General features: G+C 39.3%; 1 protein-coding gene across 1 annotated transcript in view; it reads right to left on the minus strand.

The window, feature by feature from the left end:
* The window catches only part of RASEF (RAS and EF-hand domain containing), a gene marked incomplete at both ends in the record, with an annotated part of 31,926 nt that overhangs the window by 14,771 nt on the left and 4,552 nt on the right, over nt 1-12,603 (minus strand). Inside the window, 3 exons of the mRNA XM_084278555.1 lie at nt 504-599; nt 3,209-3,299; nt 4,077-4,223. Of these exons, the coding sequence (XP_084134681.1) occupies nt 504-599; nt 3,209-3,299; nt 4,077-4,223 (334 nt within the window). The remainder of the gene's footprint in view (nt 1-503; nt 600-3,208; nt 3,300-4,076; nt 4,224-12,603) is intronic.

A 12,603-nucleotide genomic window follows, 5' to 3' on the forward strand; every position in this document is an offset into this window, starting at 1 on the left:
GTATCAACTGAAAAGATCAGGTTGGAGTTAGGTTCAGACTAGAAATAACTAGTTCCAAAAGTAATTTCAGTTTAAAATTACAGCTTAAATCCACATCTACCATTAACATTGGTGAGAAGTGCAGTAGGCCCCAAAAGGCACTATATTCCTGTAATACAGTAAATTACTGTATTTGGGTTGCCAATTTCATCTAAATCTCTGATAAATCTAATACTTACAGGCAATATATTGGACCATTTCTAATGCATCAAATACAACATGAAGTAACTGCAATTTTAACAACCTGATGGACCTAGAAAATTACCCAGCAACAGAATCTCACTAGCAGTTTATCCCTTTCCTAAGTATTTCAGTAAATTACACAGAATGAATACAAAAGCACAGAGCAACAGCACAACCTAAAAAAAATATAGTTACAATTTCCATCTTGGGGAAGGCACTTCATAAGGTCAGTGTCTCTTAAAACACTTTAAAAACTCTTGCCATGACTTCAACTCACGTACCTTTTTAAGTTTTTTTATTGTCACTTGAAGATCCCCAACTTCAGTATCATACTGACGCTTCAGCTCATTTAGTGCTTCTTCAGCTTTTCGCTTCTCCTGCGGTAATTTATAGCTCATTAAATGCTGAGACAGGTTTCAAAGGTTTCTTAAAAAAATGCATTCATCAGTTTGGAAACCACACACTTTCCCCTAACACTACAGTGTATAATTTTGTCTATTACGTCAGCCTTAAGATTTGCAGATACTGATTCTGTAACTGCAGTCTACTTACAAAATGTTTATAGAAATAAAATGGTGAGGTGGAAGCAAAGATATAGTCAATGCAGTGTTTGTTATTCATGTCATGGCCTCCTGGGCTTAATATGCACAACAGTTTAAATAAGAACTGAAAAAGAAGTGTTCAAATGTTATTTGTACAGAAGTTTAGGTGTGTATTGCATATATAGATGCATATACACAAATCAGGGCATTACATCTTTTTTTTTTTTTTTTTCCAAACAGGTCTTCTATAGCTTGTTATACAATGTGTTAGTATCAGCCATTACTGTGCCAACATCAGTTACTTATTTCTGGTATTCTTTTAAAGTTTTTCACTTGCAAGTGTTGGAATATTACAGGCCCATAATGAGTAAAAAGTTTGGTGATGACAGATCTGAAAATCCAACAAAGTACACTGTTCTGAGTTTCAAGATTTTAAAAGGAAATTCCACCGAGCCCAATGAGAAGAGCTGTATAACCCAGGTCCTGTAGATGAGTGATGTGCTTAACCTACTCCAGTCACTCCCCAGGGACACCAGTGCACCTTTTCACAACACATAAAACCAGAATGTGCAGTGTGACACACAGTGCCAGTGAGACAGGTTGAGTTTTCACAGGTAAAGACAGACATGAGGCTTTGTTCAGAATTCTGTGCTTCCCTGCAGGTGATGCCAGCATCCATGTGTTAAAAGGATAATCAAAGTAGTCAGCTTAAACTGGATTCTCTTACTCTTGGCACCTCTACACTCCTATGTTTTGTTTGGTAACTATTTGCTTCCCTGGAAGAAACAAAATACAGGATAGGCTCAACCAGCAGATACTATCATGCAGACGCAGGTGTCAGGGTGTCATGAGTGAGATCACTCTGACAAACAATACCTCTGAGTACAGGCATTAGATTAATGGCTTAGTACAATCCCACAAAGTAAATACCTTACATTTACTCTCAGGGCGTTTTAGTAGGTGGAGTATGTGGAGCTATGAGCTAAAGGGAATGTCTAGGAGTGAAAATGGAGAGTGCTGTGAGAAACAAGTTATAGCTCATCTTTCATGCCTACAGCTAAATGTGCATGGTGAAACTGCAACTTGCTGACAACCTGAGGATTTTTTAGAATGAAAAACACAAACCAGATGTAGGTAATACACAACTGATGCATTCTTACAGAACACTAGACGTAGCTGTGGATGTTATCGGAACGAATGAAAATACACATCACAGTCATCTTTCCACAGTAGTGAAAAAGAATCTTTGGGTCTTTTTTCAGTGATTTACCTCTTCTTGCAGAACAGAAATTTTCCAGAAAAAATGTCTTTGTTTTCTAATCATAAATGCTTAGTCTCTTTGGAAATGGAGAACTTATCCCTACTGAGAGTTACATTATCGTTACTTAAACACATTAAGGTACACTTTTTTGCTGCGGTCCTATCTTGGACTTTTTTATGTCATTTTATTTTCATTCTAGAAAAACAACTGACTTTTAAGGTTTGGTAGAAGTGCTTCCTCTTGTATAGAAAAGGATGCTATTTGAAGCAAATCTATCAGAATACCATTTACCTTCACAGTTCAATCACCGTGAGCTATTTAAAACCAGCAAGTTGGCAGACTGCAGTTTGTGGCTTCTGATTCTGCAAATGCTTTCGTGAAAGAACATACACATTCAGTGTACTCTGTGTCCTACAAAGCAGTAATTATGCCCATAGTGTATGTTTTAATGAATGAATTTCTTATGTCTGCATAACTTCCACAAACTGTTACTACCACACAGTATAAAATTAGGTTTGTCTTATGTGAATCTAGAAACAGTTCAGCATGAATCAGATGACACAGCTAGGGTGGTTTCCCTGTACTGCTTTCTGCTTAGAACTACACAGCCACAGTCTTTCAATGGGAAGGGCAAGAGGGCTCTTCTACTTTTCCATCAAGACTTCAAGCCAGTTAAAAAAACAGCTAAAATTTGAGCACACTGAAACAGAATCTTCCATCAACTTTAGGAGGTCCATGTCCTCTCTCTAAAATGCATCAGGGAAAGAAAGATCACCACTCCAGGCAGTTACACCAATCAGGAACAAATGATCTAAGCATTAATTTCTACATAAATTCATCAACCAGAAGAACTAGATTCCATTATTTTATGGTGAAAGGTCATTTTCTCCAATCTGTTTCCAATACTGGTCTCAGAAAAAAATTCCTCCAGGCCAGCATACTCTCACAAAAGAGCAACCCTTTTTTTTTCCCTTGGTTTATTACATCTGAGCAGCCATTGTTCTTTGCAAAAGCATTAAGATAATACATTTTTTTGATCTTACGGATACTTCATTTTCATCGAGGCCCTGCCTTTGGTGGCTCGAGACAGCCCATCAGGATCAAAAACACACCTGGCCATCAATCCTGCTCTAAACTGCAGAGAGTTTGATAATTACGAGTTCTGTAAATATAAAATACTCACTTCTTTTTTAACTTTATGCTCTGCAGCCTGTATCCGTTGTTCCATCTCTTCCTCCAGCTCACTTAGCTGAACCGCCGCTTTATCCTGAGCTCTAAAATTTAAAAGGAAATATTCTTATTAGGAATTGCCCTTTGGCTTGACAGGAAAGTTGTGTGAAACACATCTGCCTACCTCAGCTGAAATATATTAGACAGACACGGAAACAGTCTAACATCACCCAGACTTTGAAACTGGCATGGTTGGAAACTTAAATCACAAATTAATTTGAAGATACGGGCAAACTGCATTTTAAATAACAGCTGACAGCTGATGATTAGTATGAAATACATCACATCTGCATTCTGAAAATTAAATTACAGAGATAAAGGGCCCCTATGTAGAGACTTCAAAAGGATAACTACAGCAACTTGTATCACCCACACATACGAGATCTCTGTCCTGAGCTAATCTGTTTGGTTTTGGCAGTAATGATGCGAGATTGCAAACGCCCAGTAGTTACAATAGCTAAATACAGCCCTTGATGCTGAAGAAGCAAAAATATTGTTTCTAAAATGAAAGTATAATGGGTGTGTATGCTAAAACTCAAAGCTACAGCTGAGGACTCAAAATGTTTTAATATATTAAACATTAGAGCCTGCAATAAAACTGGTCCAGGACTTACATCCAAAATAAGAATAGGGAACCATTTGCAAGGTGCTGTATGTGCTTATGCACACATGTGTGCATATAAAATAACCTCTGAATTCTGTTTATGGAAATACTATGCATGACATATTTTGATATTAACTCATAGTAGTTTAACGCAACAAAGCGTGATAAGAGAGAAAAATAACTGCATAAACTGAACTAGAAACACTACCCTCTATACCTTTTTACTGCGATGGCCAAGGTTTCCATCTCTGTGCTTTGAAGTTTAATCTCTCTGATGAAGTTCTTAATGACATGTTCGTACGGCTGGATTAATCTTGGTTCTGCTATGTGTATGTTCTGATACAGAACACTCACCTGCTCTTGTCTGAAAAAGAGAGACACCATTTTAACACGCTTACCTGGAACAATGTTCTATAACAGGTTTGAGAAATGCATTACAAATGAAGATATTCCCTTTTTTGCATATCTTTAAATTTTACTAACTTAGACACAGACTTTACATATTCAGTATACCATGTCTGAATTCTTCAAAATCATGTTTACCCTTTCTGCTTCTTTAATATAGTTACAGTAGAAAAAAACTTTTATCTTAAGTTTTGTACTTCTGTTCGTGATGATAAGGTCAGTTCCAACACAAACCATTCTATGATTCTATGTCATACTGAACAGCAGAACACTGCAGTAACCCACAGTGTATATCAAGTTGTTGGTAGCTTGAATGTTATTCATATTCCATGAAGAAGTTTACAGCTTTAAGAGGCTGCATGAGAAATTAAAATAGGTATGAATGCCAACCACCTAAGTTAAAACGGATGTGTAAACAGGAAGAAGGAGGTTATCATTTCTCAATAAAAAAAGGTTTGCTATTCCTTCAGCTTTTGGACTTTTATCATTTATATCTCATGATCAGTGTGTGATGAGGGGAGCTGCGGGGGAAATGAGAATACAGCTCATTCTGGTCCAGAGACCCACACTTCTCATAATGCCAGCCCTATTTAGTACCCCAAAAATATCACCATTGTAAGAAGTTCATTCTGAATATGATTCTCACATGTAAGACAACAGAAATATCTCACACAGAAGAAAGAAAATTATTATTAAAAGCCCTCCTGAAATTTATGCTGCTTCTTAAAACCTGCCCCAATGCAGGAACAGTATATTCTGATTTCTATTTGGTTTAGTCTCATTTATGCTGGTTGTATACAGTTTTAATTAGCAAAGCATCTTGACGAGATACAGAAGCAAGGAATAGCACAAGCTCTAAAACACAGGTTACTACTACAGCACAGCAGGGGCAAAAATGCAAGCAGATATAGTTTCTTGCAAGTTCCAGTCTAACACGGTATCTAACGTAACACAAGGGTATGACCTCTTTTTGTTGTTACAAGGAAAGCTTAAACTTCGATTTAATGATCTTCCTTGTAGATGATTTTTCTATCTCCTGTGAATGTAGTGCTATTTAATACCCTCATCATCCCCAATACCAACAATCTGTGCTTTTTTTTCCCCACTTGAAGCAGTACCACAGGTTACATCATCAACACTGCAGCACTCTGCTTCTTCTATGTCACTTCCCCACTGGAGGTGTAACTCATTTTACTACAACAGTACCATAACAGTTACTACAGATAGGTCAGATTCCCATTTTTAACAACTGAAGTGTTTCAGGACACTGTGTAAAATCTCTTTCCACCTGAAATGATGACATTCATTTCAATACACAGAATGATAACAGCAGGAAAAAGAAGTTTTACTGATGCCAGGAGCATTTCTGTGTACATATATGTTTCCGTCTTGTAAAGGGTGCCCTCTACAAAGGCTAAAGCTTTAGCTGCATTTGGTATTCTCAGGTTATGTTAAACTTAATATAATGATCCAATGTATGCATGGGATTTCTTTTTCAAAATGTATTGTAAACAGAGTAACATGAAGGTTCACAAATAGTCACAATAATGCACAGATTTAACTGATCAACAGATCCTACAAACTATGCATAAATAACATAGCATTAAAGGAACTCCTCAGATCTAGGTTTACTCAACAATTCACTTATAAAAAAAACCTAAGGACATTTTCCTTATCAACAACAATACAATAAAACAATACTGACATAATCAGCATCCTCAGAAATATTAAAGCTAGGAAAAACCAAACAAATATATAATTCTGCACTACTACAACATTCAGACAACTGTGAGATTTCTGTAACAAAGGGTTTATTGCACATTAGAGTCTTGGAAAGGTTCTGAAGACAGAGTGCATCACAAAGTAAGTCTGATGTTTGGGTTCATCAGATCTCAATTAAATTTAAAGAGTCAGCAGACCTGTAGCATTTAGACACTGATTTCCAAGTACACGCAGCCAGACAAACAAACAATTAAGCCCAGTGGCTCAAAGTGCTGCCATTTACAGAATTCCTACCACACTTCCACCAACGCTGGGTCAGCTTGAGGCTGGGGCCCGGCTGTACTTCAAGCATTATGAAGTGCAGCCTCTCCACAGTGTGTCCATTTGGAAGTCCCCTTATTTCTGACAGTTGGACTGAGAGTTGGCAAAGTATGCTGAATTTCATAAATTCCTAGCACTTCAGCTGTTGTCCTTCTAGAGATGCAAGCTGCCCATCAAAGCCGCCAATAAAGCATTATGGCATCATTTCATATTTTAGACAGAAGCAGACATTGTTCATATGCAGAATTAGTTGCTGAAGAATGTCACTTCTTCAAACAGTGCAAATATACACACAGTCCTTGAAATGAGTCAGGCCTAAATTAGAAATGGCACTGGCCATAGCAAGCTGGACAGTTTATCAATCTTCCAAGGCAGATAAATTCAGCACAGTTTGGGTCAATATATATGATTTTTAGAAATATGAAATAAAAACACAGAATCTGTGTTCTAAAATATTTTTTTCCTTTAAATTTCCTTTAAATTTCACCAAGATGCATACTAATAGCAAACAAACAATAGGAAAATTACTTGCTATTTGATGCTAACATAAAATATTAATTGCTTGAGCTAATGTTTTCCTGATTCTCTTCTAAATCACAGGTCACTGAATTAGGGTTGGATTTCACAAAGTTATAGGGTTATGTTGGTACTCTTAGATTTCTAACCCCATTTTGTGCAGAATTAATCAGCTGATTCCTTTAAAGCAAATGAAGCTACATCCCCAAAACTACACTGTACTTCAAACTGTACTACAAATCTTGCATTCAGATACAGCACACATAAGACACCATAGAATCACAGAATGTGTTAGGTTGGAAGGGACCTTTAAATGCCATCTAGTCCAACCCCCCTGCAGTAAGCAGGGACACCTTTAACTAGATCAGGGTGCTCAGGGCTTCATTAAGTCTGACCTTAAATGCCCCCAGGGATGGGGTCTCCACCACCTCTCTGGGCTACCTGTTGCAGTGTCTCACCACCCTCATGGTGAAGAACTACTTCCTAATGTCTAAACAAAACCTACCCTGCTCTCATTTAAAACCATTGCCCCTCACCCTATTGCTGCATGACCTTACACACAGTCCCTCCCCCAGCTTTCCTGTAGGCCCCTTCAGGTACTGGAAGACCATTGTAAGATCTCCTTGGAGCCTTCTCTTCTCCAATTGAACAAGCCCAACTCTCTCAGCCTGTCTTCACAGCAGAGGTGCTCCAGCGCCTCTGATCATCCTTGTGGCCCTCCTCTGGACCTGCTCCAAGATGTCCATGTCCTTCTTGTGTTGAGGGCTCCACAGCTGGAAACAATACTCAAGAAGAGTAAAGGAGAAGAATCACCTCTTATGATCCATGGGCCACACTTCTTTTGATGCAGCCAAGGATGCGATTGGCCTCCTGTGAGATCTAGTCTAGGTGATCCTGCTCTGGCAGGGGGGTTGGACTAGATGATCATTCGAGGTCACTTCCAACTCCTAATGTTCTGTGACTGCACATTGTTGGCTCATGCCCAGCCTTTCACCCATCAATACCAAGTCTTTTTCGACACGGCTGCTCTCTCTCTCAGCATCCCACAGCCTGTATTCATAAAAAGAACTGTCCTGACAGAAGCCCAAGACCTGCCACTTGTCCCTGACAAATGGCATGAGGTTTGCACACACTCACCTCTCTAGTTGACCCAGGTCCCTCTGGATGACATGCCAACCCTCTTTCTCACGTAACACTTACAATGTGAATACCAGTGGCCTCCTACCATATAGACTGGAAATACAGTAGAAAAACTGAAGATACAGCATCTTACGCTGAGGAAGTAGAGAATCAAACAATTGGCCTGGCCTTTGTTTACTGTATTTTGTGCCAGGAGCAGAAGACAGTTATCATGGAATATTGTAAAGTATTTCTGCCATTTTCATTCCCTTTACAGTAATGCCACTGCCACTCCCTCTCGCAGCTCTTTTCGAAGTTTATGTAAATACACATATCAGAGCTGAAGATAGACATCAGCACCTCCAGGCTGCCAAGCCTCTATCATACAGCTAAGTCTGCTTTAAGATGCAGAAGACAGAAGCGCAGAGTAGTTATTGTCAGAGTTTATTCTCCTTCTGTGGTATAAAACCTTCCCTATTTATTATCCCTCCTTAGCCCAGTGGCCACCTACCATCCAGGTGGATTCAAAGTATCAGTTTTATGAAGCGGTACTTAGGTTTACAAAAAAGTGACAATACCCACACCACCACAAACGTGCAAGATCCTGGAAAGGTCCTGGAAGGCATTTTTAGATTGAATTTGGCCACTGAAATTCTCAGTGACACTTACCTGAGTTCTTGTATGGCAACTTTATGGGAAGTCTTAATTAGAAACACGACTCAACAACTACTGCATCAACAACAAAAAAGAGGAGAAATAAAAGTCATGCAACAAAATTGGACTCTGCTTAATCACTTATGCCTTTAGCAAGAAGAAATACACTTCCACAAACTGGGAAGACTGCTATTGACTTAGTAACTCAAAGTGTTTGTCATGAATTAGCATTTTATAGATAATTTTGGAAAGATGAAGCTATATTCACATATATATGAACATGGAGTAAGTATTTTATGATTATGAAGGGAATTGTTCTGAATTGCCTCTTGTTACCTTTTCAATCACTTCTCTGTTTTCATGTGGTTTGGTAAATATCAGTAACAAGACTACAGCAAGACAGATTGGTTGCAATGAATATCGCCTTATTTGTTTGTTTTCCCTCCAGTTCCCCTTGAAATACAGGCTGCTGCTTCTAAAAATTCATCAGTTATTCAAAATTTTTTAACAAGGAAGATTTCATAAACAGACTTCACTGAGCTAACTCCTGAGCTCTGAACAGTCTATCCTTTAGCAGTTTCAGCAAAATTAATCAGAAATGCTCAGATTTGCCCTTTAAAACTGGGCTTCTTTGAAAACTTGAAATCATTTTTAAATGGGTTTAGCTGCACCCCTTTAAGTTCCACTCTAACACAAATAATGCAGAAAAAGAATGCTTTTTTATATATTACACTAAAGAAATCAACCTTTTGGATCATCTGGCACTATGGCTATGCATGCTTTCCTGCTGATTCTAAAAAGTACAGACACAAAAACACTAGTACCCAAAAATGTACAGTATTCTACCCAAGTACTGCTCTGGCTTTACACTACCTCATCTCAAAGGTTCTACAATGTAAGATGTCTGTAAAATTCCTAAGTGTAATTAGTCAATATTTGCACAACGTCACATAGGCTTTAATTCAAGCAAACACAGTTTAACCCAGCCAGCAGCTGAAACAGCCACTGAGCCACATTTACTCACTCCCCACACTCACAGTGGGATGGGGGAAGAGAATCAAAAATGGGGAAAAAAGAAGGTAAAACTCAGGAGTTGAGATAAAGACAGTTTAGTAGGACAGAAAGTTTATGCTGACAGTGATAATGATGATAATAACAATAATAACAATAACAATAATGATGCTGCAAAACAAGTGATGCACAGCACAATTTCTCACCACCTGAAGCCAAGGTTCAGCTAATTCCTGAGCTCCCCAACCTCCTGTCCCACCCCTGAGCATGACTCAATGATCTAAAGGGACCCTTCCAACCAAGATGATTCTATGATTCTATGTCATATGGTATGGAATATAACCTTAGCCAGTTTGGGTCATTTGTCCTGGTTGTGTCACCTCACAGCTTCTTTGGTGCACCCTAACTTCTCATCGTCAGGGCAGTATGGGAAGCTGGGAAGTCCATGACTGCTTGGCAACAGCTGAAAACATCAGCGTGTTATCAACATGATTCTGATCTTAAATCCAAAACACAGCACACCATCTGCTAGGAAGAAAATTAACTCTATCCCTACTGAATACAGGACAGCATGGGTACAGAATCCACATGGTTTCAGAGAGCTCCTGAGAGAATTACAGAAAGAAAATAAAACTGCCCTGTTGATAACACACTTGGTAATACCATAGACTTAAAATGCAACGATGGAATACAGGAGGAGAAAAAATAACCACCAGACACCACCACCCCCCCCAAAAAAAAACCCCAACAGATTAGAGAACCAGCCCATTACGTTAGATTAAGATTAAATGGCATAATTTCATGTAACACACAGAGCAATGCTAATTCCTATCAATACATAGTATTACACCCTGTTAGCCTAATGATCCACACTGTGAATGAAGCCAGAGGGATTTCCTGTCAAAGAATCACTTTTTAGTTGCTTAGTGTATTACATGTGTTCCCTATGTATTTGCCAGAGGCAGGATGCTATGTTACATTCTTCCCTTAGCCTGACCCCAGGGGTGGTATTTTCAGCATGTGTTTTCACCAGAGATGTACAGAGCACAATAAACTAGTGGAAAACTGCAGCAAGTCAAAGATGTGCCAGTGATGTTATAATACCACCTCCCATGGTAAAGATTACGTGTTTCTTCCATTCCTGTTCTCTGTATGTTTACCTAGAAAGGTGTAGATTGACAAGGTGACCAGCACAACTTCAGGGCCCTCTGCAGAGCACTCTGGGGAGCACAAAGCAGCAAAACAAGGTAAAAGCTCACGTCAGCAGGAGCTGTGCGTGGGCTGTCAGGCTTAGCTGGGCAAGGGCAAGAAAACCAGACTGAAGTGTTCTCCAGCAGGACTTATTTTGTAGGTCCTTCTGTGTACATCTGTATCTTTAACATCATTTCCGTGGGAAATACCAACCACTGCACATCTTCTTTCTTACTCACATTCTTACCTGAAGACCTAATGTCTCCAAACCCTTTCTTTTAGTTTTCTTGACCCAGTTTTGTAGCTTGCATGTAAAAGCACAGATAATCACCCCCACACTTAAACTTCTTTTCATGCTGATAACAGGCTCCTGTTCCTAAGTTTTAAAACACCATCTGAAAGGTCTCTTTGCAGTGTATGTGAGCTTGTAAAATTACTCTTATCTCTTGTAGTAACTCTGTTCTGGGCATGAAAGGATGAAGCATAAACTGGTCTGAGCTGGGACAGTGTGAGCTGGGTGGCAGGAGCAAGATCAAGCATTACACATCTGATGATCACCCTTACACTGGAGAATACCCTAGGAGTGCTGCCACGAGACAGGTTAATACCTTTCTCTGAAAAGCAGGTACACTGGCTATGCCATCGCATCAGCCACCAGGAAAGACTGACAAAATCCATTTCAAACTGGGAAGGATCTACTTTTGTCACAGCTGAGCACCTAACACTTTCTCCAAAACTAAGTGCCTTGAGGAAAAGTAGCTTACATGAAACCTTAACATGGTGTAAAATGCAAGGTATTGCTCAACCTGAAGCACTGTCGGTTGGTTTTTCTACTACCACCTTTTCTCTTTCTGTATCTTCCCCTTCAGAAACAGGCTGCATTGAAAGACGACAAACAAATCTGCAACCCCAAGATGAGCCTGGTCAAAGGATAATCCCCAGGAAAGGGATTGCTAATGTTTCCAAGAAATAAATACTGGTCCCTGCCTAAAAACAGAGGGTTGATTTGGAGCCAGCGGGGAAAAGACTGTGGGTCAGGGAGGCAAAGATACAAGTCTGTGGAAAAGGAAAACGCTCCAAAGGATATGGTTATGACAAATGATCATGTCACATAAAAATACCAGAAAAACCAATGCTACACTGGTCGAGTTATTTGGCACAGATGCTGTTCTGATGAAAGCAAAAGCCAGAAGAGCAGTAAAACCTAAGGTAGCTCAGAAAGTGTTCTAGCTCACAGAAAGGCATCCATCACATTTCCAACAGAGCATATTTATCAAACCCTTGTCATGAGATGTATTAGAAGACATCATTCCCACAGCAGAGATTCCCTCTCCAGCACTGTGACAAAGGAGACCCAGCATTTGTTTTTTCTCAGGATTTGCCTTTATCCCCTCTCCGAGGAATACATTTTGACTTCCAAGGAAATCTCTCTGGTGCTGATATCATGGTTCATCATCTCTTGGAAGTAATCACAAATTGCTGACAAGAATTGATGCTGTGCTCAGTATTGACTTTGGCAAAAATCCATCCTGGCTCATAGCAACAAGAGCAAGACAGGTTTTGGACCTTTTTTATGCTGCAGAGACTCTTCCCTTCGCCTCAGCACAGCAGTATATATGCCATGAGCATTGCCTGTCTTCACAGTTTAAGTAGCTCATGTTAAAAATAGCACTCTCCTCATTTTATCATGACCCCCAGATGCACATTTTCTGTACAGCACCAAATGACATGACTGGGGGAGAACTGCTACCATAATCACATTAGGACTTCAGAATCGTGTAATGCACAAAACCTCAGTCTGTCAG

Source organism: Gallinula chloropus (assembly GCF_964237585.1).
Source record: "Gallinula chloropus genome assembly, chromosome: Z".
Lineage (NCBI taxonomy): Eukaryota > Metazoa > Chordata > Aves > Gruiformes > Rallidae > Gallinula > Gallinula chloropus.